Source organism: Sinohyriopsis cumingii, chromosome 13 (assembly GCF_028554795.1).
Source record: "Sinohyriopsis cumingii isolate HCF-2022 chromosome 13, ASM2855479v2, whole genome shotgun sequence".
Lineage (NCBI taxonomy): Eukaryota > Metazoa > Mollusca > Bivalvia > Unionida > Unionidae > Sinohyriopsis > Sinohyriopsis cumingii.
Window position 1 is genome coordinate 72,064,645 of NC_142973.1, and position 27,115 is coordinate 72,091,759.

At 36.1% G+C, this 27,115-nt stretch overlaps 1 protein-coding gene across 5 annotated transcripts in view; it reads right to left on the reverse strand.

Moving 5' to 3' along the window:
* The window catches only part of LOC149785824 (H(+)/Cl(-) exchange transporter 7-like), a 179,956-nt gene that overhangs the window by 47,564 nt on the left and 105,277 nt on the right, over window positions 1-27,115 (reverse strand). For 4 of the 5 annotated variants that reach the window (XR_016425461.1, XR_016425460.1, XM_089979769.1 and 1 more), the window contains exons 9-15: window positions 26,102-26,188; window positions 22,490-22,546; window positions 21,316-21,474; window positions 14,957-15,064; window positions 14,047-14,101; window positions 6,232-6,292; window positions 1,899-2,040 (exon numbers count right to left, since the gene is read on the reverse strand). Coding sequence is in view for 3 of the 5 variants with exons in the window: in XM_089979769.1 (XP_089835895.1) it covers window positions 1,899-2,040; window positions 6,232-6,292; window positions 14,047-14,101; window positions 14,957-15,064; window positions 21,316-21,474; window positions 22,490-22,546; window positions 26,102-26,188 (669 nt within the window). In the remaining 2 variants the exon portion in view is untranslated. The remainder of the gene's footprint in view (window positions 1-1,898; window positions 2,041-6,231; window positions 6,293-14,046; window positions 14,102-14,956; window positions 15,065-21,315; window positions 21,475-22,489; window positions 22,547-26,101; window positions 26,189-27,115) is intronic. The other variant, XM_089979770.1, reaches the window with a different exon arrangement.

Here is a 27,115-nt window from a genome sequence, read left to right on the forward strand (position 1 = left end):
AACAGAGATTTTCAAAATGCTGCTGTGGCAACAATATTGGATGTCAGATTGGCACCATTATAACCAATAGTATATCATAAGAATCTCATATTGGATATCTGAGTGCCACCATTTTCATTTTTTAGGACCATGGCAGGAATATGTGCATGTAATGTTTCATGATAATCCTCCATGTAGTTTAGTAGATGTAGTGATAACAAACTTGTGCTAAACGACAAAGGGCGACACAAAAGACCATCCCATCAGCTCATCAGTGCTATTAGTCCATGCTGCGAAATCAGCCCACTAAACTACTAAGATCATGGAAAGTTCCAGCTGCAAAGAGCTCTTCGAGATTACTAACAAGCTAATGTCAAGGAACAAATCAACACCTCTTCCAAGTACCTTCTCTCCAGTCGACCTTCCGGACATGTTTGCAAATTTCTTCCGTGACAAAGTACAAACCATCAGAGATAAGCTTGACACCACAATTTCAACTGACTCGTCATCACCATACAGATGGGATACAGAATTTGAGCGGCAACCATTAGCAGCATTTGAACATGTCTCCATGGATTTTGTACGTACAATCATGATGAAGAGTGCACCAAAGTCATGTGAACTTGATCCAATTCCAACATCACTGCTGCTTAAGTGCTTAGATCCAGTATTGCCTTCACTAACTGATGTTATTAATATCTCTCTCTCATCTGGGGAATTCCCATCATTTTTCAAACCTGCCATTGTAAAGCCTCTGCTGAAGAAACCAACACTAGACCATAACGATTTAAAGAACTACTGCCCAGTTTATAATCTCCCATTCATTTCAAAAATCTTAGAAAAGGTTGTTCTATCCCAGCTTGTATCTCATCTAAATTCAAAGTCTTTTTAGCAATGTACAATCTGCATATCGCCCTTGCCACAGAACTGAAACTACTCTTCTAAAAGTAGTTAATGACATTCTCTCTGCATTGGATAGCGGAAAGATTACAGTCCTCACCCTCCTTGATTTGTCTGCAGCATTTGACACAACAGACCATGATATATTACTTCACTGTCTCCAGCATGTATTTGGCATTCATGATACAGCCTTACTCTGGCTCAATTCGCAAATATCTTTCAGTTGATGCCACTAAAACACTTGTGTGTTCATTAGTACTTTCAAGACTGGACTATTGTAACTCAATTCTGTCTGGTTCATCTCAATATCTACTCCAGAAACTTCAAAAAGTTCAAAACACAGTTGCTCGGATCATACTTAGAGTACCACGATCAGAGCACACCTCCCCGCTGCTCTGTACCATACACTGGCTATCCATTCGATCCAGAATCAAACACAAAATGTGTTCTCTGTGCTACGTTTCACTGCCGGACTCTAGTCCAACATACCTATCTGACCTCACCCACGTGTACACACCAGCAAGATACTTACGCTCCTCTTCTGACAATTGTATACTCATTATTTCCACTATGAAAACAAAGTCATATGGACAGCATTCTTTTGCATACCAGGGCCCAACAACAAGGAATGAATTGCCCACTGAACTTAGACACAAAGACACAGTGATCACATTCAAGAGGGCTCTCAAAACTCACTTATTTCGACAGCAAGAACAAACTCAAAGGCCTAATAACGTTTCCTACCTGAAATATTCTCAGCATGTTTTTTTCATTTTTAATGTTGTTCTAATTTCATGTTGTTTGTTTTTGTAATAATATTATTATGTTTTTTATCTTACAGGTGTTGTCTAATGTTGTAAAGCGCTTAAATAGAGCTTCTAAAGATTAGGAGCTATACAAAGTCCTCATTATTATTATTATTATTACCAGTAGATCTAAAACTGTTTGACCAAAGCTACATCAAACTAATTATATCCAAAGCTTACATAACGTAATGAATCCTGAACAGATTCACTGACCTTCGAAACTGCAGCATGGCTGTTGTATGGCTGTTTGTCTGTACAATCATCAGTAAGATACATCAAGAGAAATGCTGCAATACCTGAACAGCTAGCCACCACTCCTGCCTCAAGAACCTTGACCCACTTTCTAGTAAAATATCTGCACATAAAAATGCATTGTTTTAAATCCAGCTGTACAGTTTTGATTTTAAAGAAAAGGTCACAAGATCATCCTATACAGCCCAAACACAAAGTGCTCGGAATCTATTACAAAATATAGATTATATGGTACATAACCCACCTACATAAAATGCCATTCAAACAGTCTGGGTCAAGTCATGTGGTGTGCTCTTGGGCAAGTCACTTTATTGCAATTGTCTCAGCAATAAATAACCTACTTGTGTTGCTGTACCATAAAACTCCAAAGCAAACCAATAATAAATATACAGATTACGTTAGTGCTAATATGTCTATATAATGTGCTTACAATCAGTACCTTATTACAGGTGATGTGGCAATTAATAAAAATAAATGAAGACCAATCAGTAAACCAAACTAAACAAACAATCCTCAAGATTTTCTAGAATTAATAATAAATGATTTCTAACTTTTTTCTATGAATATTTCTTTACCAATCTTAATATGATGATTATCTTTTCTTTTGAGAATACAATGGGTCACACTTTTTAAGGGGAGGTGGACTATCTTGACACTTATAATCTTGATGTAGAACTAATATTATTATGAACTGAGGAACCATTTTTCTTCTTTCAGTCAGTGACCTTGAACTCTGACCTTTTGATCCCAAAATTAAAAGGTTTCTTCTTTACTCAAAATTTAAACAAATTTGGTAATGGTCAATGGTTGATAAAGTTAGTTATTGTGCAGAAACAAATTAAGGAAAATTAAGTTTTCAAGTTTTATCAGTCACATTCGAACAATATTGGTTGTATGGGGCCTACGTATTAATGAAAGGACTGAGGGACTTCATAACATGCAACATGCTGCCTTTTGGCAAGTGTATAAAAATTCAAAATATATTTTGATAGAAAATATTTTAAGTGCAATCAATCTGATCATTACTAGCAGCTGCCCATTGGGAAAGACCAAATTGGCCTTTGCACATACTTAATACCATTATTATTATTATTAATATTATTATTATTATCATCAAAAGATTTAGTTATGTGTACTGTTCAATAACATTTAGATGTATAAAATCAATTTAATTTCCATTCAAATTAGCCTTTATACAGATCTGCTTAAACTGCCTGGTGATTCAGTCAACACAGGAAAATGATCGCCAGGCTTCAAGGTTTGGCACCAGTCATCTAAAGTGTGTAGTTGCGATCTCAAGTTTTGTTTGGAAATACCTACTGTGGGACAAAACTTACTGATCCCCATGCTAAAGAAATGCTATGTGCAACATCGTAACTTTAAAAAGTATTAGCAATTTCATGAATATCAGTCTAGGACTGACACCTCTTTATTATCTTTACCTTTCATTTAATATTTGTCAATAAGTTTGTTTTTAATTAGAAAAACTGTTGTGTTACCAAGAGGTCAAAAGAGCTAAATATAGAAAAGCATCCATAATTGGAAACACTAACAATTCTAAGTAACTGAAGAGTAGATAGGATGCCATAGGTTCGGGAGGGACAGAAGTTTTTCTATGTAAGTATCATTTAATTTTCAAATTTCATCAACCTTCCATACTCAAACAAAGCCTATGAGATGGTTTTAGGAATGTATCCTGTGTCAGGTAGAGAGTAAATCATGAATTAGAAATGAGTCAGATTTAACTTTCTACCCCAGTAAAGTCTTTGCCATTTCTGCAAAGCAATGCTGGTGTGACTGCACTGATACTAAAAGGGTGTCAATGACATGCAAACAAAAATACTGACTGTGAGTCAAGGACAGAAGGATCAATATATGTACTTGCAGAAATAATGTTAGTGGCAAACACTAGTGCCATGTTGACACCTGACCCCATTGGTCTGCTTCTTCCTTAATCGTGGAATTTAGTCATAACGGCTGCCTTAATAGCTGAAGGCCTGACTGAATGAATCAGTGATTCTGGCATTTAAATAGAGGCATGTTGTCATTATGAAATACTGAATTGTGGGAACATCTATTTGATTAAAGCTTCAATTGACATTGTTTGCCCCATATGTTGGGATTATCTAGCTACACAGAAGCTGTAGGTGAGAAGGCAAAATATGACTCTTGCCAAAACACCATATTCTGACACTTCAAGAGGATTGTTATCATCTTTACTGGTGTTAAAAAAGCCCATTTGGGATAATTGAATGATTATGGTGAAAAATTTTTAACCAAATTTTTGGATTTACCTTCAGCAATGTTAAATTCTTACAGATCTTTGGCCACAAATATTGCTCTGATCAAATCTTAATCTTGTCAGGTGCTACATGAGTTCATATGACAGATTTCACTACTGTCACTAATTTGTCGGAAAATGCTAGCACCTTACAGTTGTAGAGTTCAAATGACTCTGACACTCTGACACAAAATCTATTGGGGAGCTTTCAGCAAGTTCATCTCCATTATTTTCTGCAAAAGGCCTTTATATTTGTCCCGATGTTTCCTGAGTAATTCATCGTCACTGTCAAGGGTATTCCATGACACTATGGCAAATTTCGGTCATTTGAAAAGCCTTCTCATGCATGTGATTTGAGATGTTATTGCCAACATTTGGTTCTGAAGCAATGCCACATTAGAAGATATCTTTTGTATGAAATCAGCTTTTAGCAGTCACAGTGCACTGGTTATTTATCTTGTCTGTAAGGAACCATGTTTGCATCATGTGTTTCACTCACTGAATTGTTCACTGCATTGAAGACAAAATCCAAGCCCAGCAGCTGATCATAAAATGGTTGCATAAATGACTAATCTGCATCCCCAAAAGGAAGTAATTATTATTTTTTTAATTTTATGTTTCAACAGCATCTCTGCCAACATGAGACTTACACAAGTCAGCACATGCTATCCAGTAAAAGTAATTGGTTCTCTTCCTGCTCCCCCCAACCCTAAGTATGAATATTCCTTTTTATTTTTTTGTACCGACTATAAACTTGTTTTAAGATGGGTATGTCTTTTTTGGCTTAAACATGCGTAGCTTGCTGGATGCCATTATTAGAAAATTCTATAAGCATCAGCTTGATCATGCAAAAACAAATATGTGCAGTTTAAAGCATCTGAGGTAATCTGGAAAAATTAGTCTGGTTCCCTGACATATTCCACAGAATCTAATACTAAACCCGAATCCTAATCAAGCTAGGACAAGCTAGTATCTGGATTTTACCACAGCAATTATATTTCCATAATTTTTACTTTTATTCAAAAAGTCCATATTTTAACACTATTTCCATAATACCCATGGAAAAATCATAAGGGTTGAAAGGTCCACTACTGGAAAGAAATCTTTTTACCATATTTATGTATGCTCAGTTGGTCTTAATTTTTGGCAAAAGTCCAACAGAAGGCTGGCTTTTAGTTTAGTTCATGAGCAGCACATCACCCACCACTGTGACTGTAGCAGAGGTCCATGCAATAAAATACTGTTATAACAAGGTATCTTGGCACAATCAGTCCAAGAAATGGATATGGTTCATGATCCAAGTCCTAATGTCTTTTACGTTAGTCTTGGGGGCCCCAAGTGGCCGAGTGGTCTAAAGCGCTCTCCGTTACGGATCACTGCCATCTCACCTCTGTCTGCATGGGTTTGAGTCTCTGATTCGGCTAATGTGGGTATGTGAGAAAGCTTGCCAGTAGCTTTTCATGGGTCGGTGGTTCTTTCCAGGGTTTTTCTTGGTTCTTCCTCCACCATTAATACTGGCCGCCATGTATAGCCTATCGTGTGCTGAAAAATGGCGTTAAACCCCACAACAACAACGGGAGTCTTGAAAACACAAAACAGACAATTTAAACAAAAGGAAAAACTAAACTAAAAACTAAAAACCTCATTAGTCATGACATATGAACTGACCGTTACTCTGGACATGCTTACATACCAGTCACAAGACCTATTGGTCATGTTGTGTCATCTCTTACATTATGTAAGTTTAATCAAACACTTTGTTTTGCTTGGTGCATGGTTTCATGATCTATTAACCCAAAACAGTCAAGAGGGCAAGAAAAACAGTCACTGCATCTTTATTTATGGGTACAAATATTATTGTTAAAAATGAATGGATTTATCAGGTTTCATGCTTGTACATAAAACAATTTCATAGGAAAAGTACAAGACTTAACTTTGACACCATTACCAACAACAATACAATGGGAAAAGTATAATGCTTTGAAGACAAGAAAATAAAAATGGCATGCTTACTTTCTTCTGAAGACGGTCAGTTTATAGCTTATCACAACAAATGCAGCACCAATCAAGCCAGCTATAAAATTAACAAAAAGAAAAGAAAGGAACATTAGCACAATGTACATAACAGTGGTCATTATACAAGCTGTCTCATATGATGTTAAAAGAATATTCTATTATGGCTACAACTACTATTACTAATACTCACTAATTCTCCACTAACAGAAACCAGATGGCCCGAGGTAATCTGAAACGAGAGTCCTTCTAAGGGATTGATGCTCTACTGGATAAACAGAATTTCCAGGAATTCAAGATAAGATCCATATTTTCCTTTTAACTGCTGAGTGTTGAAACCATCTGATATTCTTCAGTAATAAGATTTTCAAATTAGCGACTGTGGTGGACATATTTTCAGACTGGCAAACAGACATTGTAAGAAGTCACTTGGTGAAAAACCCATGTCAATATGACCATCTAATCAAGGGAATACAACAGATTTTCAAGAAAGGTATTGTGGCATCCATATTGGACGTACTATGGCACCATTTCCATTTAGGACCATCTAGGCATAATAAAAAATCTATTGATGAATACCACATGTTGATATAGCCATCCATTTGGGAGGAAAAAAGACAGGAATATTTTTCATGATGACACTAGTAGCCATGTTGAAGGGTAGTTTGCATCATTTTCATAAAGTACCAACTAGAGAACGTAAGAATGCATCTGATGAAAATCCCATGTCAAAATAACTTTTTCCACTTAAAGGAGAATATAGATATGAAGATTTTTAAGATGGCCTCATGGTGGCTATATTGGACATCAAATCAACATTTTAATTTTGGACCAACAAGACATTATGATATGAATTTGTTTGGAGGAGTAACAATAGGATTTTTAAGATGGCTGCAGTGGTAGTCATATTGGGTATCAGAGGCACACCATTTCCAATTAAGGCCAATTAAGAAGTTTTCAGGTGAAAGGACAATGTTGAAATGACCAGCCATCTAGGAGAAGCAATGACAATAAAATTTCCTAGCTGACCATTTTGGCTGCCATTTTGGAAGCCAGGCTACAGCATTTTCATTACAACCACAAAGACATTAAAATAAAGTCTTTCAGTAAAAGCCCCTTGCTCATATCATTGTTCACTTGGAAGAGGGCCACTGTGATGTCTGAGTGGCAACATTTTCACTGAGGACTTACTAGACATCCTAAGAATTTGTTTAATGAAGAAGAAAGCCATTTTGATACAACCATCCAGTCAATGGAGTAGCGATCACAAAATTCTCAAGATGGTCCAAGTGGCAGCCATGTTGGACATACAAGCAGTACCATTTTCATTTAGGGCCAGCAAGCTATCATAAGTCTGTTGGCAAAAACTTCAGGTCAATATGGCATTTTGCTCAGGAGTACTGACAAGAAGATTGTCAAGATGGCTGCAATGGCAACCATTATGGATGTCAGATCAGTAGCACTTCATTTTGAAACCTATCAGGTATAAGAAGACTTTGGGTGATAAATCCCTTTCAATATAACTTTTCAATCAGGAGAAGCATAAACAAAAATATTTTCTAGATGGCTGCTGTGGTAGCCATATTGGATGCCCAAGTGGCATCATTTTCTTTAGGACCAACTAAATCATGTGACGAATGGGTGTGTAAAGTTTCATGGCAATCCTTCAAGTAGTTTAGGAACAGTAGTGATAACACACTTGTACTAATGGACAGAAAAAAACCCATCCCATAAGCTCTTCTGGTGTATAACCAGTAGAGCTAAAAATGAAAGAGATGATTTTACTTTTATTTTACTCATACTTTAGCGACGAACATTTGAAGAACATTAATCTGTTATGGCTTCCTCTAGCTCTCTGGTAAAATACAACAAATTATTCAATCTTACCCCATCTTTTATGAAGATATTTATGCTTGCTAAATCAGGAAAATCTAGTAATTTCTAAAATATAATTTCATAATAACAGCAACAAAAGTCTTCATTTCAATATTAAGCACATTCAATTTCAAAATAAAAATATTTTTTTTGATCATTACAATGCAAATGCTACATTTTCAATTTCAAAAATTAAACTAAGGTCTCTTACTCTGACAAAAAATGAATTTGTCTGCACCATGAACTTTTATTCTAAAATAAAACTACATATTCATGCTATCCTTAATGATTTACACAGGTGTATGTTTTCAGTTAAATACCTTGCTCTTTAGTCAAACCATTTATGTAAAGCAAAACAACATCTTAAATATCACAATCCCATGGTAAAGTGTTTTTTGGTCAAGAGCCCAGTGTATCCCCCAGGGATGTAAAACTGAGGGTAAAAAAAAAAAACCTTGGTGTCAGAACTGGGGGTCAAAAATATATTGACAAATTTTCATCCGACTCGTATATTTTCAGCATGAAATAGGATATTGCAACTTGCACAACATACTCTCTCTCTCTCTCTCTAAATATACAAATAAACCAACATGCACAATTAACAAACAAATGCATTGTCCATTCAAAGAATCATTTTATTAGTTTATTTTTCTTTTAAAATCGTACTTTTAACAGTCTCCTTATAATATTCTTGAAGCAATATTATAGACCAACATATTACATACAAGCCAATACAAAAAGCCTAATAAATATTTTTAACTGTAAGGTAGTCACTTTACTGCCTGTCATAAAATGTGTACTATCATCGGTTTCATTGTACTTCATCCTAGAACAAATTTATCCAAAAATCAAGGAGGCTAATGATTCATCTTGTTTCTAATAAGTTACACTTGAACTTTACGGTCTTTCTTTTATTGCAGCAAAGTTAAAAACCAACAAAATCTGCAATGACCCCCTGACTGTGTAATCCAAATAAACGCATTTGTCTTGGTAAGTTTACTGATTTCTTTGTTGTGAAAGAATGTCTTGGGTTATAATGTGTTCACCAGATATCTTGTGGTGACCGAGGGCAGATTTGTTAAAATTCTTAAACTCTGTCACGAAAGGATTATTCACTTTTGCCGTCTTTGCAATCACGCTATCAGAAGTCACAATGGTAATCCTAATGGATGTGCCGTATTCCAGTCAAGGGAATTATTTTCTCCATTTTTCATTAAAGTTAGATCCACCATTACTTTTGTGTTTTGCTTCCTTCACTTTCTTTGCTAATGATTTTTAGTGCATGATGTTTTAATCTGGAGATCACTTTCTAGTGCAACAAGCATTGAGGTTAAACATCAAGATAACATCTTGCTGAGCTCAATGGAAATCGTGTGAGAGCTCGCGAGATATGAGGAAGTTACTCCGTCATAACACTGCCTATGCTAGTCTGGTTCCTTATTTCGTATGTTCCCTGCATTCCACTCCACTATAGGAATAGAGGAGCCCAACACAGGGAGTAAACAAAGCGGAGAACCAGTCAATGCCTATGCTTGAAGTATACACAATGCCACCCTTTGTACAACGCATTGGATATTAAATAAATCCTGATCTCATTATGCGAATCCCTTGCGTCAAAAAAACGTATGGCAAAAAAATGTGTGCATCAATTTTCTCCAGTGTGCGTCCCTGATGCACAAATATGCGTAAAGGGAAACACTGACTGAGCCAAAATAAAAAAAAACTAATTCCACAATTTTAGATAAATTGTTTGAAATGTTATAAAAATAAATGAAGGGAAATACAAAGAAATCTACTATAAGAATGTAACTCTGGATAAAGGGCTTGCATACATGGAAAAACATGTCCTATTAAAATGTGGTACATAAGGTAATATTAAAAGAAAAGAAGTCTAGATATAAATGTTGAAACTTTTTCATCTATGACAAAATATTTGTGGTACTCATCATATTTTTACTTTTGCAGATGTTGTTTGTTAGTTCATATGTAAATTCTTCTGTCCATCCAACACCATTTTCCTTGTGACCTGATCTCATTTATAAAGATCGAAAGAGTGTGATAATATTTTATATGATGTTTTAGAAAGGACAAGTTCATAACAGTAGAAGTTTTGTATCCCTTGCAGCCCCTTGGGAAGAAGGGAAGGGAATCAACCTGAAATTTGGAGGTTGTGGTTGGGGTCAGGTGGGATGTGAAGCAGAACTAAAAGTAATGCAACAGGATCTTTCTTGTGGATAATTACAGTCTCATGAATGTTAGCAATGTTTCTTGATGCTAAAGTATTAAGTACAAATTTTGCCAATCTACATTAGTAGTGGCACACCTAAAATAAAATCTTAAACCCATGGTCAAAGGGAGAAATAAGAGTATCTCTTTGGTGCATAGTTAGTCATCTCAAGTATGAACACAGTCATCCCAAGTATGAACATAGTTAGTCATCTCAAGTATGAACACAGTTAATCATCCCAAGTATGAACATAGTCATCCCAAGTATGAACATAGTTATACCAAGTATGAACATAGTCAGTCATCCCAAGTATGAACATAGCCAGCCATCCCAAGTATGAACATAGTCATCCCAAGTATGAACATAGTTATACCAAGTATGAACATAGTCATCCCAAGTATGAACATAGCCAGCCATCCCAAGTATGAACACAGTCATCCCAAGTATGAACATAGTCATCAAAAGTATGAATATAGTCATCAAAAGTATGAACATAGTTTATTATGGTAAGTAAATAAATACCAGCTAATGCATATTTTCAACCTTAATCTTATCCCAATCTTCCATGAATGTGATGTTGACCAAAAGGTGCAATGAGCTTGTGAGTGTATTATAATACTGAATTTACTACGTAGAAAAACTCCCTTTCAAAAGCCAAATCATGGCTGAAATGGTACAGGTTCAAATTCTACCACTGGATTAGTCTGAGTAAGCTACCAGGGTGTTTCCATGTGCAAGGGACTTCAATCCAACTGCTTTGGCAATAAATAACTGCCCTGACACTAAATTGCCATGCAAGTGGATCGAGATTTGTCAACACACTATATTTTCACTGAAATAGCTTCAGTTAGCTCATTCCTTCATGTTATTTTAGACATTTTAACAGTCTTTAGGACATAAATACTGTGTATTTAAGAAAGAGGAATAGAATCTTGTGCTTCAAGCATTGTTGACTATTTGAGAACTACAGATTTATAAGCAAAATGGGCACCTGTGTACATCTAATGATTTTAAAGCTGCAAAATGAATGAAGTTACGGATTCTTCTTTCTCTCCTCTTTCCATATTAATTCACCCGAAGGAGGACAATTTATCTAATTTAATAAAATTGGATGAAAAGGTAAACTTACATCTTAGTACATGACGTATACCACTATTACATATGAACACTGTTGTCACTGTTGTTGCCCAACTATAACTCAGTTTTAATAGATATTTCTTAAACTGTATTGATCATACACAAATGAATTAAGTATGATTTCTTCCCTTATGACTATTCTTATAAAAATGCATGTTTCTTATTTTATTAGGAAATATGATTTCACTTCAGTCTATGAGCACTCATATAAATATGATGATGATGTTTGATACTGTTCAAAGGTGTGTCAGTGTGACATCAATACTATGATGATGCTGTGTGATGCTGTTCCATGGTGTGTCAGTGCAACATGAACATTATGATGATGCTGTATGATACTGTTCAAAGGTGTGTCAGTGTGACAGGGACACTATGATGTTGCTGTGTGATGCTGTTCCAAAGTGTATCAGTGTGACATGGACACTGTGATGATGCTGTGTGATGCTGTTCCAAGGTGTGTCAGTGCAACATGAACATTATGATGATGCTGTATGATACTGTTCAAAGGTGTGTCAGTATGACATGGACACTATGATGATGCTGTGTGGTGCTGTTCCAAAGGTATGTCATTGTGACATTGACACTATGACAATGCTGTATGATATTGTCCAAAGGTATGTCAGTATGACATGGACACTATGACAATGCTGTATGATGCTGTTCCAAAGGTATGTCAGTGTGACATTGACACTATGACGATGTTGCTGTTATGCTGTTCAAAGGTATGTCAGTATGACATGGACATTATGATGCTGTGTGATACTGTTCAAAGGTATGTCAGTGTGACATTGACACTATGATGATGTTGCTGTGATACTGTTCAAAGGTATGTCAGTATGACATGGACACTATGATGCTGTGTGATACTGTTCAAAGGTATGTCAGTGTGACATTGACACTATGATGCTGCTGTGTGATACTGTTCAAAGGTATGTCAGTATGACATGGACACTATGATGCTGTGTGATACTGTTCAAAGGTATGTCAGTGTGACATTGACACTATGATGCTACTGTGTGATACTGTTCAAAGGTATGTCAGTATGACATGGACACTATGACAATGCTGTGTGATACTGTTCAAAGGTATGTCAGTGTGACATTGACACTATGCTGATGTTGCTGTGATGCTGTTCAAAGGTATGTCAGTATGACATGGACACTATGATGCTGTGCGATACTGTTCAAAGGTATGTCAGTATGACATGGACACTATGATGCTGCTGTGTGACACTGTTCAAAGGTATGTCAGTGTGACATTGACACTATGATGCTGCTGTGTGACACTGTTCAAAGGTATGTCAGTATGACATGGACTATGATGCTGTGTGATACTGTTCAAAGGTATGTCAGTGCAACATGAACACTATGATGATGCTGTGTGATACTGTTCAAAGGTATGTTGTTGTTGTTGCGTGGTTTAACGCCATTTTTCAGCACATGATAGGCTATGCATGGCAGCCAGTATTAATAGTGGAGGAAGAACCTGAGAAAACCCCAGAAAGAACCACCAACCCACAAGAAGCTACTCATAAGCTTTCTCACATACCTACTTTGGCTGAATCCTAGACTCAAACCCACACAGACAGAGGTGAGATGGCAGTGATCTGTAACGGAGAGTGCTTCAGACCACTAAGCCACTCAGGGCCCCTCAAAGGTACATCAATGTGACATGGGCATTATGATGTTGATACTCAATGTAACAGTGTACAACCATATCTACTTTCAACCAGATTTACTTTCAAACAATGTATAACCATATCTTCTGTCAGTGTACAACCAGATCTGTGCACAACCTTAAAGCTACTTGCAAACAGAGTATAACCATTTCTACAAGCTCACTGTGCTCAGTTCTTTATTCACTTGTAACCATATAACTGCTCCCTTGATGACTCATTAGTGACAGTATCCATGCACATTGACTGTGACACATGCACATGTGCAAGTAGTTGGGGAGATTCACATTTTGATTAACAGTTATGGGAATGAGTGTATGAGGTGCTAGAAACCATTACTGATACATGGGAATTATAACCTATATTGTTCTTCACAAAAAACTATCTCACTGATTTTACTCATTATGGATATCAGATCTGGAAAAGTCAATTAAAGTCAATGAAATCATGATATATTTTAGTTTTAGTTCAAGTCTGCATACAGTATTCACATATTTATGTATCAGTAAAGCTGGAGTTGCTTCCCTTTTAAGGTCAGAGCATAAGTATCCATCACAGACAGACATGAATGACCTAAAGCTTCACAGCTAGAATGAGTCTCAAACTAACAGAGACATGTTGACTGGTTAATTCCCCAAGAAAGTGACTTTTAAACGTCAGCATAAATATCATCTCTGATAACTAACTCCAGGATGCACAGTTTTCACATGGCAGTTGTGCCAACCTAGAACAGTATACCCATACTGGAAAAACAAATTACTTTGATATTTTAAGCCATATCTGTGTCCATTATAAAGAGGTATCTGCTAAGACAAGATGAATTGTGTACTATACATGAAAATTTCAAATTGTGTAATGCATATTAACATTTCAAGTATAATAAAGTCAACCAATTACTGACCTATTACACCCATTATGAGGAAAACTGGAACTTCTCTAACATCAAAGCTCAAATCCTGAAAAAGACCGCACACAAAAATACAATCAATGTTGTAAATTGCTGAGAAAGGTGTTGTTGTAAAAGACACAAAGTCAAATTATGACATTCAAAAACTGGGGATCATAATTTTATTTTTAAAACAAAAATGAATAAAAGTTGCATCAACTATAAACATGTATTTTCACATTTTAGCATGATACAAGGCATGCAGCATTAAAATGGACATACTAGCATACAAATCCTTTTAGTAACATGTACCACAGTACACTGTCCTGAAATTTTAGGAAATGATAACCATTACAAATAAAATCTCCAATTTATACTTTGTTTTATTTAAATGTCATTATAAAGTCTACTACAGAGAATCCTGATATGTTTGTTGTTGTTGTTGTGGGGTTTAATGACATTTTCAGTACACGATAGGCTATGCATGGTGGCCAGTATTAATGGTGGCAGAAAAACCAGGGAAAATCCTGGAAAGAACCACCAACCCACGAGAAGCTACTGGCAAGCTGTCTCACATACCCACACTGGCCAAACCCAAGACTCGGGGCCTACTTTTAAGAAAGAATCTGTATTGTCATGTATGAAAAAGTACATGCATATAAAATTTGGAGAGTCGTGACACAACTGTGTTACATCTGAATTTGTGTTATAACAGAGCATGCTTTATATACAAACACACATACATAAATAGTGTACAACACAGCAGTCCATTTTCTTCATCTAGTGAAGTATTTAGACATCTGTTTATTTGAACTAATTAAACTATCATGAAAATATTAAGCTTATTGTTGTGACACAGGCATTAATAAGTAGATATACACAGTCATCTCAAGAAAATCATCTTTAAGAAATATACTCAACTTACCGTACCATTAAGGCGAACAAGGCCAGGTGCCGACAACTTGTGAGGATTACCATGGAATGAACTGAGCAGGAAATTTGTGAAAAAGCTTCCAACCATGGCTGAAAAAAACTGTCCATAACAAAGTACATGAAATATAAATACCAAACATTTACAAACATTACAAATAATTGAATACCAAATAACTTTGCTAAACCAGCCATTAATGGGACAAAAATGTGACCATTTTATGCAGGTGGCCAGTATAATGTGTCTTGATTTGGCTGTTTTATATAATTGGCCATTATGAAATGGGTTTTGTTTACCATAATAGAGAAGGCCAGTGGAAAGTGGTTTGATTTGTTGGCTGTTTTATAGAGGTGGCCAGTATAAAGTGGTTTGATTAAAATTGGAACCACTTAAATAAGGCCAAATTATTTTACCAGCCAGTAGAGGCCATGTTACCTTGTAGACCTTTTAAACAATCAAAATAAGCAAAACTGCATAAATAACATTCAATTTTTTTTATTCACCACCTGAATTTTCCTAATTTTGCAGTGAATAAATTTATATGATTCTGAAAAGAGTGTGTGTGTGTGATTTGAATTTTTAATGTAGCTTTAACAATTTTTCAGTCATTTCGCTATGATGTCTGCCATGTGGCAATTTATAGTGATGTCTAGCACTGAGGCATCATGGCACAGACATGTAGCATAATGTCCCACCCAGTCACATTATCCTGACACCAGGCTGACCAGTCCTGACACTAACCTCTTAATGCTGAGCACCAAGCAAGGCAGCAGTTAGCACCATTGTTTTTAAGTCTTTAGTATGACTTGGCTGAGGATCAAACCCACGACCTCCACATCCGAAGTGGATACTCTAACCACTAGGCCACTGGAGCGATCATTTTTTAAAAGAAGTTTAATAGCTTAATATTGAAAACTGAAGCAAGTTTTACAGATGTCAGAAGGAATTTATCACAAGATAATGAAGACAGAATTTAGTCCATAAAACAGCTAAATACAGTACATGTAATACCCCTTTATCTCAACATCCTCGGGCCTGAAATAATATTATGAACATGAGCAATTGTAGAGATAAATGTTTGGGGGGGGGGCTGAGAAAAAAAAATCAAATTTAGGAAACAACTGAAATTTGTTTGAAAGCAGTAACTTGTCATCAGTGCATAGGATTTACACTGAAAAAATAAACAACAGAAATTTTTATTAAATGAAGACAAAAAAAACCAGTTTGAAATACAATTGTATATTGACAACTTATATTTGTGTTACCTTTGTGTTATGCATTCCATAATGTGTGAAGTACAGTACATGCACATGAAAAATCAACAATTTTGGATATAGGTCACATGTTAGAAAATTCCTGTGTCAGTCATATCTGCTTAGAAAATATATACAGTGAATAAACACATCTATACAAAAATAGCAGTCTCATTTATGTACTGTATAATCCATCAAGAACCAACATGTGTCACTAAACAATTTACAATGATATGCATTGTTACCAGTAGCAAGAGTCTGTTTAGTTGTCACAGTATTTACTAGGTTTAATTAAAATGGCCCAGATTTTGACCTGCCTCAGACAACAAACATAAACTTCCTAATGAGGCTACCAAGGGAAAAAGGCAATTCACAGGGAAATAAAAACCTGAAATCAAGTCTGGAATTAATTAAGCATAAGCAAAGCTTGTAATTTGGTAAATCACAAATTCCAGAATACACAAACAGTTGTTGTTGTTGTTGTTGTAGGGTTTAACGCCATTTTTCAGCACATGATAGGCCATACATGGCAGCCAGTATTAATGGTGGAGGAAGAACCCGGAAAAACCCCGGAAAGAACCACCGACCCACGAGAAGCTACTGGCAGTCTTTCTCACATACCCACATTAGCTGAATCCGAGACTTGAACCCACGCAGGCAGAGGTGAGATGGCAGTGATCCATAATGGAGAGCGCTTTAGACCACTCGGCCACTCGGGGCCCCATACATGAACAGGATAATGCATATAAAGAAGATTATTTAAAGCAGGGGTGGCCATAGTGTGACTTGTGAGCCGCAAACAGCTCATGAGGTTCTTATGAAGTACCTAATATAATTTGATTTCCTTAATTGTTATTTACAAAACAATTTGCTGAATAACACTGAATAATGTTCAGAAAAGATTATTTTAAATTGTCATTACTCTCCACAAAAAGAAACTCATCTTCCCACTCTGTCCTAAGTCCTCTATTCTTGTCTTCATATTATATTTTCTAGATGTTTTCAAACATATATGGATGGCTCTTTCCAATTTTGCCTCCAGTATTGCGGCTACCGGAGCTTGTCTATTTGGCCACCCCTGATCTATAGCATAATCAATATATCAAATTAAAAAAGGGTCTTCTGCTTCTTATTGTTGTCTTCAATTTAGTCTTTCTCAAAAGTGAATCTGCAGCTTTCACTCATCCTCACAGAATGGTACGTTCAAGTGAAAAATTTTAGTACACGTGAGATGCCCCACTTTCAATTTCCTTAATGGCCAGATATTTAGTTTCAACAGAATGTAAATTTAATTTGCAATTTATGCTGCTGTTGGTACCTATTGTAAGCAAAAACTTACATGACAATAGAATTGTTTCCATCACCAAAAATTTGGAAAATGCAACAATCAATCAGATTTCATTGCTTTTAGACAAGTTTGGTGCTGACTTCTTTGATGTATGATGTGTTGTGATTTGGATTTTTAAGATAGCTTTAACAATTTTTCAGTCATATTGCTACAATGTTTGCAGTGTTGCACCTTATAGTGATGTCTAGCACTGGAGCATCATGCTGCAGGCATGTAGCATGATGTCCCACCTAGTCACATTATCCTGTCACCAGGCCAAATAGTCCTAACACTAACCTCTTAATGCTGAGTGCCAAGCGAGGCAGCTGTTAGTACCATTTTTGTAAGTCTTTGGTATGACTTGGCCAGGTATCGAACACATGTCCTCCTGCATCCTAGGCGGATGTTCTAACCACTAGGCCACCAGAGTGCTCGCTGATTTCTTTGATGAAGGTGCATTGTTTTTAAAAAAGATTGTAGCTGGCTTGCTCTGATGAAGGGCATATTTGCTACTGAAGTAGCCATGAAAGCTAATTTCAGAGGACCAATCATATCCCCACTTGATAAAGCGATGGCAGCATTAAAGCCTGGAAGAAACATCAAATAATTCAACAAAGTATGAGTTTCAACTGGCAGCTTGTCAGCAAAATGATAAGAAAACAAAGATTTTATTTCAAGATGGGAGTAAGGGGTTCTGTCAACATGTACAGTTATTTTTTATCTTGACATCAAAATAAGCATGATAAATTTGGTAGTAATAATAGACCACATGACTGGGACTTTGTATTTTTGTCAACATAGGTGGCTTGACAACACAAGTGCTGTCAATAAAAGTGGGTAGGACTGTAGTGTAATGATGGCTCCAACAACCAAATCATGTAATGATGTCACAAACAAGTAAATAGTGTCAGCATGCCTCCAACAACTAAACAGTGTAATGATGCCTCCAACAGCTAAACAGTGTAATGATGCCTCCAACAGCTAAATAGTTGAATGATGCCTCCAACAACTAAAGTGTCATGATGTCTCCAACAGCTAAATAGTGTAATGATGCCTCCAACAACTAAAAAATTTAATGATGCCTCCAACAACTAAATAGTGTAATGATGCCTCCAACAACTAAATAGTGTAATGATGCCTCCAACAGCTAAATAGTGTAATGATGCCTCCAACAGCTAAACAGTGTAATGATGCCTCCAACAGCTAAACAGTGTAATGATGCCTCCAACAGCTAAATAGTGTAATGATGCCTCCAACAACTAAAGTGTCATGATGTCTCCAACAGCTAAATAGTTGAATGATGCCTCCAACAACTAAATAGTGTCTAATGGCTAAATGATGTAATGATGCCTCCAACAGCTAAATAGTGTGATGTTGCCTCCAACAGCTAAAAAGTTGAATGATGCCTCCAACAGCTAAAGAATGTCATGCTGCCTCCAACAGCTAAATAGTGTAATGAGGCCAACAACTAAATAATGTAATAATGGGTCTAATGACTAAATAGTGTCATGATACCACTGGCAGTGAAATAATGTAATGATGCCTCCAACAACTGAATAGTGTCTAATGGCTAAATGATGTAATGATGCTTCCAAACAGCTAAATATTCCAATGATGCTTCCAACAACTAAATAGTTTAATGATGCCTCCAACAGCTATATAATGTAATAATGACTCAAATACCACCAGCAGTTAAATCATGTAATGATGCTTCCAACAGATAAATAGTGTCATGGTACCTCCAACAGCTAAATATTCCAATGATACCTACAACAACTAAAGTATCATGATGCCTCCAACAGCTACATAGTGTAATGATGCCTCCAACAGCTAAATAGTGCAATGAGGCCAACAACTAAATAATGTAATAATGGGTCTAATGACTAAATAGTGTCAAGATACCACTGGCAGTGAAATAATGTAATGATGCCTCCAACAACTAAATAGTGTCTAATGGCTAAATGATGTAATGATGCTTCCAAACAGCTAAATATTCCAATGATGCTTCCAACAACTAAATAGTGTACTGATGCCTCCAACAGCTATATAGTGTAATAATGACTCAAATACCACCAGCAGTTAAATCATGTAATGATGCTTCCAACAGATAAATAGTGTCATGGTACCTCCAACAGCTAAATATTTCCAATGATACCTGCAACAACTAAAGTATCATGATGCCTCCAACAGCTAAATAGTGTAATGATGACTCAAATACCACCAGCAGTTAAATCATGTAATGATGCCTCCAACAGCTAGTGTCATGGTGCCTCCAACAGTCAAATAATGTAATGATGCCTCCAACAGCTAGTGTCATGGTGCCTCCAACAGTCAAATAATGTAATGATGCCTCCAACAGCTAGTGTCATGGTGCCACCAACAGCTAAATAGTGTAATGATGCCTCCAACAACTAAAGTGTCATGTTGCCTCCAACAGCTAAATTGTGTACTGATGCCTCCAACAGCTAAATAGTGTAATAATGACTCAAATACCACCAGCAGTTAAATCATGTAATGATGCCTCCAACAGCTAGTGTCATGGCGCCTCCAACAGTCAAATAATGTAATGATGCCTCTAACAGCTAGTGTCATGGTGCCTCCAACAGTCAAATAATGTAATGATGCCTCCAACAGCTAGTGTCATGGTGCCTCCAACAGCTAAATAGTGTAATGATGCCTCCAACAACTAAAGTGTCATGATGTCGCCAACAGCTACATAGTGTCATGTTGCCTCCAACAGCTAAATAGTGTAATGATGCATCCAACAGTTAAATAGTGTAATGATGCATCCAACAGCTAAATAGTGTAATGATGCATCCAACAGCTAAATAGTGTAATGATGCCTCCAACAACTAAAGTGTCATGATGTCGCCAACAGCTACATAGTGTCATGTTGCCTCCAACAGCTAAATAGTGTAATGATGCATCCAACAGCTAAATAGTGTAATGATGCATCCAACAGCTAAATAGTGTAATGATGTCGCCAACAGCTACATAGTGTCATGATGTCGCCAACAGCTACATAGTGTCATGTTGCCTCCAACAGCTAAAGAATGTAATGATGCCTCCAACAGCTAAATAGTGTAATGATGCCTCCAACAACTAAATAGTGTAATGATGCCTCCAACAGCTAAATAGTGTGATGAGGCCAACAACTAAATAATGTAATAATGGGTCTAATGACTAAATAGTGTCATGATACCACTGGCAGAGAAATCATGTAATGATGCCTTCAACAACTAATGTGTTATGATGCCTTCAACAACCAAATAGTGTAATAATGCCTCCAAACAGCTAAATATTCCATCAACTAAATAGTGTACTGATGCCTCCAACAGCTATATAGTGTAATAATGACTCAAATACCACCAGTAGTTAAATCATGTAATGATGCCTCCAACAGCTAGTGTCATGGTGCCTCCAACAGTCAAATAGTGTAATGATGCCTCCTACAGCTATTGTCGTGGTGCCTCCAACAGCTAAATAGTGTAATGATGCCTCCAACAACTAGTGTCATGGTGCCTCCAACAGCTAAATAGTGTAATGATGGCTCCAACAACTAAATAGTATCATGATGCCTCCAACATTAATGCTTTTGCTTTATATGTCATGAAATCAGTGTGATATCAACAGGTGTCTTCACAAACGTATAATAAAGAAGTACAAAACATGGTTTACCAAACTAAATTACACAGTCATGCAATAAATCACAATGAATGAGAATGCTTCATTTCTTGTTTTTGTTTTTTAGTATCCTACTAAAATTTACTTACAATTCTCCATGTCATTTCCTGACTCCAGAAACTGGCTGCCTCCTCTACACTGAACAGTGTTCCCCCTACTGGAGCCCCAAAAGCTGCTGCAACTCCTGATGCAGTACCAGCTGCGACAAAGTCTCGAATCTCATGATCATTTCTGAAGCTTTCATATAACTGGGGGCATGAAAATTTTACAATTACAACAAATTCATAGATTTTTGATGGCGTAAATATTCAAGGCTCATGAAAAGCTACAGTAACTAAAGTCATGTATGTGGAATAATTATTTAATTATCATTATTGATAAATAATTGTTCATTGGGTTTTACAATTCATGGTTTGTATTAACCATAATATTTATATTCTAACAGTGAATTTACATTACATGTCATTCATAATACATGGTGTCAACATGTTATTCATAAGACATGGTGTCGACAAGTTATTCATAAGACGTGGTGTCGACAAGTTATTCATAAGACGTGGTGTCCTTCACATATTTGAGACTTTATTTAGCACTTTTAATAGTCGACTTAATATAAATTCCAAACTTCAATGAAACATATGAATGTTTTACATTTTAAGAGGATATTTTAGGCATCTTAATGTAGAACTAAATAAAAACTTACACCCTGAAATGTAAAAAGCTCTAATTTTTTCTTGTCTGTTATACAAGGCAATTTAGATATAAGATGCAAAACATGGAAGCACTGGGACATCCCAGTTATTATGTTCACAGTGAACTGTGAACTCATTATATCACTTACAGCTCTTATACAGCTGTCACTGGGACATCCCAGTTATTATGTTCACAGTGAACTGTGAACTCATTATATCGCTTTCAGCTCTTATACAGCTGTCACTGGGATGTCCCAGCTATTATGTTCACAGCATGCAAGCAGTGGCAACAGCATTGCAATTCTGACTCTCAGAGCATTGGCACAGGGGCATGCCATTTATATGTTCCATTACAGCAGCACTTCTGGCTCTCAGACATCAGCCAATGGAATTGCTCTCTTATATCTAAATTATCATGTTTAAAGTTTGTGTGCAATGACATCATCACATCAAAATTGACATTTTTGTTTTAAAATGAAGTTTCTGATTTTGTTTTATTAAAATACGCATACCTGGATAGAAGTTCAAATGTATGCAAGTACTGAAACTAATAGCAGAAGGATTGTCTTACTGAGATTTCTTTATTCCTGTTCAGTCCTAGTCCTCCTTTGCCCAGCCCCCTTGACCTCTTGACAAGTAATAGCAATAATAATAATAACAACGATAATACCAATTATAACAGTAATAATAGTACTGTGGTTTCATTTGTTTTCATGGGTACCAATTTTCATGGATTTGTTATAAAGGACATTTTCATGAATACTTAAATTCATAAATTTGCTTAGGTCATTATCTGCAAATTTATATGCATTTTAATTTTGTAAATTATTCACGACAAAAATCCAAGAATTTTTTAATATAAAAAGAACAACAAAAATATACTGGCAGCAGTAGTCAATTGAATGGCTCAAACAATATTAATGCCAGTAGGAGCATAAAAAAATCAAACACCGGCCAAGATTAAACCAGAACTCCATGTTTTTGTCTTCACATTCAACATCAAATAAAGCCTACTCAGCCAAATTAACAAACAATGCAGTTACTAAAACCTATATACATGATCTTTAACTTAAACCACTGCCCATAGAGTTACATCATCAAGTTGTGTGTGGGTAATATTATCATCCCATAAGTAAACCACACATGTGACTATCTACCCCTTAATAAATGCAATCAGCAAGCTGTGTCAACCTTTGATGTGTAGAGAAGGAAACGTGCTCAAAATAAAATGTCAGAGATCAGTTGAAATTATCAGTGGCTTTGAGAAATTGGACTTGTGTAATTTTGCAATGGTGGAGTTATTTACATGACCAACAATTCTGAATACTAGATTTGACTGACACAATGTTTATTCAGTGGCTTTGTTATCAAAACAATTGTGTAAGCTTCAGTTAGTGTATATACAATGTTTAATCTGCATTTCAGCTTCAAGGAATGATTTTTGTATCTTACAATCTTGTTGTTGATATAGTGTTTAATGCCATTTTTCTGCGCAAGATAGGTTATACATTGCAGCCAGTATAAATGGTGGAGGAAGAACCAGGGAAAACCCTGGAAAGAACCACCAACCCATGAGAAGCTACTGGCAAGCTCTCTCACATACCCAAATTGGCCGTGTTCAAGACCCAAACCCACACAGACAGAGGTGAGATGACAGTGATCTGGAACGGTGAGCACTTTAGACCACTTGGCCACTCAGGGCCCTCTTACAGGATGCTTGTTCAGAAAGATTTAAATTTTAACTGGAAAGTTTGCTACAAATATACATATCTGCATTTATCTACACTTTATGCCGTTATTTTCATTTCATTGGATCACGGGGACATGTAGAGGATTAAAACAAGTGCAATTTTGTCATACAGTTTCAACAACAGTTTCACTAAATAAATGAAAATCAAGGCAAATAAGCAAATAAGGGTCCAACTGTAATTTTTAATTTCATTATTTTTTCTTTCATTTTCAGTAACATTTGTATTTAAATACTCTATTCTTATTGATTTAACAACATATATCAATTTAAGGCAGTAAGTGCAAAAGACAGCAATAATATCCTGTATGCAAACATGTGCATTGAACAATATAAACTGCTTCAAAATTATATTTTGTTTCAAAATTTCAAAATGGGTTCAAATAAAGCAAACACAAGTTAAAGATATTTTATTACTGTAATGAAGGTCAATTATCAAATATCTGATCACTGATGATCACTAGGAGTTTACTAATAAATAACCGATTGGGAGATGGGGTTGGTGTGTGTGGGGGTGGGTGGGTACCACATGCAGCTCATTATGGGTCAGAGAAACCAAAAAATCCATAAGAATAATGGCACCTCAAGAAATATAGTGAAATCACAGTATCCTTTATTCATCCAGTGACATAATTAGCTAACAACTAATTTAAAATATGGACCGGCAATGAAAACAAATATACATGTAATTAGTAAAGGTTAAAATCTACTGCATAAAAATACAATTATGACAAACAGTAATACAAATTCTACAAGGTTAACATCTACTGAATGAAAGAATATAAATATAATAGAAGTTAATACAAATTCTACAAGGTTAACATCTACTGAATGAAAGAATACAAATATAATAGAAGTTAATACAAATTCTACAAGGTTAACATCTACTGAATGAAAGAATACAAATATAATAGAAGTTAATACAAATTATACAAGCTTAACATAATGTTGTTAAAATATTTGTGGGGATATCATTTTTAATAAAAAGCTGAAACATTAGCTGAATGTTTAATATCATGCTGCAAGCTATTCTATGAAAATGTGCCTGTCAGCATAAGCAAAAGAGTTAAAGTTAATAACAGAAGTATTATCATACTAAGGTTTTTCTATTCCTGCAATGTATTTTTAGCCTTCATTTGCCCAGCCCAGACCCTATGATGCCCCCATCACATAGGCATTCCTTTGCCATCCCAGCCCAGCCCCCTATGATGCCCCCATCATGTAGGCATTCATTTGCCCATCCAAGCCCAGCCCTTATGATGTCCCCTGCACACAAGTATTCCTCTGACCAACCCAGCCCTTATGATGCCCCCATCATACAGGCATTCCTTTACCCAGTCCAGCCCTTATGATGTACCCTGCATACAAGTATTCCTTCGCCCAGCCTATCCCCTTCAATATCATTTGCATACAAGTACTGAAGCAAATGGGTGAAGGATTTTCCTTGCTGAAATTTATTCTTGCAGCATTTTATTCTTCCTTTGCCCAGCCCAGTCCTAATTATGATGCCCCTGCATACAAGTATTCCTTTGCCCAGCCCAGTCCATATGATGCCACCTGCATGTAATTATTCCTTTTCCCTGCTCATCTTCTATGATGCCTTGCATAAAAATATTTAAGCTAATAACATAAGCTCATCTTTAGCTAGAGTCGTCTGTTCCTGCATAGGTTGTCTTAGTCTTTCTCTGTCCTTCCCAGCCCATACAATGCCAACTGCATATAAGTCTTCATACTAATAAAGAAAGGTTTATTTTAACGAGTTGCTGCAGTCACATTCTTTGATTTCCAAGTCCAGCCTCTATGAAACTCCCTGTATACAAGCCTATTTTTGCCCTTCCCAGCTCTCCTATGATGCCCACTGCATACAAGTTATTGGTTGTTATGGGGTTTAACACTATTTTTCAGCACAAGGCTATACATGGTAGCAAATATAACTAGCAAACTTTCTCACATACCCACATTAGCAGAGCCCAAGATGAATCAAACCCACAGATATGGAAGCAAGATGACAGTGATCCACAGCAGTAAGCACTTTAGACCACTCGGCCATTCAGACCCCCCTACACGTACTGAAGCTAACAAGAGAAGGATCACCTTACTGAAAGTTGTTCCTGTGTCATCTTCCTTTGTAAAGCCCAGTCTATGATGCCCAGTCTCACCCCCTACTTGTACTGAATCTAATAACAGAATGATTATCGTTCTCAGAATTGTTTATTCATGCAGTCCTGGTCTTCCTAAATTACCCAGTCAAACCTTTATGATACTCATGCATACAATTATTAAAGTTAATAACAAACTAGTTCTCTTACAGAGTGTTATTATGATGCTAACAGTATAAAATTATTTGAGTTAATACAAATTTTTGTTCTTACAGAGAGTTGTTATAATGCTACATGAATACAAGTATTCAAGTTAATAACAAAAGGATCCTCTTACAGAGAGTTGTTTGTTCCTGCATAGTCGAAGTCTTCCCTTGCCCAGTCCGGCTCCTATGATGCCCCCAGCATGAGCCATGGGACCTTCCTGAAAATTAAAGAAACTGACAATTCAGCACATTTATAGAAACATGAGAGAGACACTGTGAAGAGTACAGTCCAGTTTATCTTCATTATAACTAAACCATTCCATCAAAAAGCTGTAGTGAGTAGCGATTTTCTCATTATACCTTTAAATCAAAAAGCTGTAATGAGTACTGGCATTTCTCAATATACCTTTAAATCAAAAAGCTGTAATGAGTACTGGCATTTCTCATTATACCTTTTAATCAAAAAGCTGTAATGTGTATTGATTTTTCTCCATTCTGTCCTTTATTACACCCATCAATTATTAAACCGATCAATTAAAAGTTGTAATGAATTCTGATTTTTTCATCAGACCTTTTAATCAAAAAGCTGTTAGGAGTACTGATTTTTCTCAATTTTACCTTTTATTACACCATTCAGTCTAAAAGCTGTAATGAGTACCAATGTTTTTCTTTTATACCCTTTATTACAAAAATCAATCAAAAACCTTGCCTAGACTTAAAATCTGACTTGAAAATATTCTTTTAAATCAAATGACTGCATATGTTGATTTAAGTAAGATGTTTAAGTCTACAGTAACACTAAATGTTGAAGTGCTGATTCAACTTTAATGATGGCAGTACCAGGTTATCATGGTTTACATAAAGTTTGTCTACTTGATCCTCACTGGTATATGCCAATTTTGCCTACCTGATCCTCACTGGTATATTCCAATTTTGCCTATTTGTTCTTTATTAAATCTGACCTATCCGATCCTCACTTCTATAGTTACATTTTGCCTACTTTATACAATTTTGCCTATCGTATCCTTGAAGTTGTACTTTGATTTGGCACTCCTTATTTTAGAATTTTTGCAAATGAAGACCCAAAAGTACAGAGCAGAATGTGATGGCTGTCAATGATGGAAATGAGATAATATGTCCCTAAA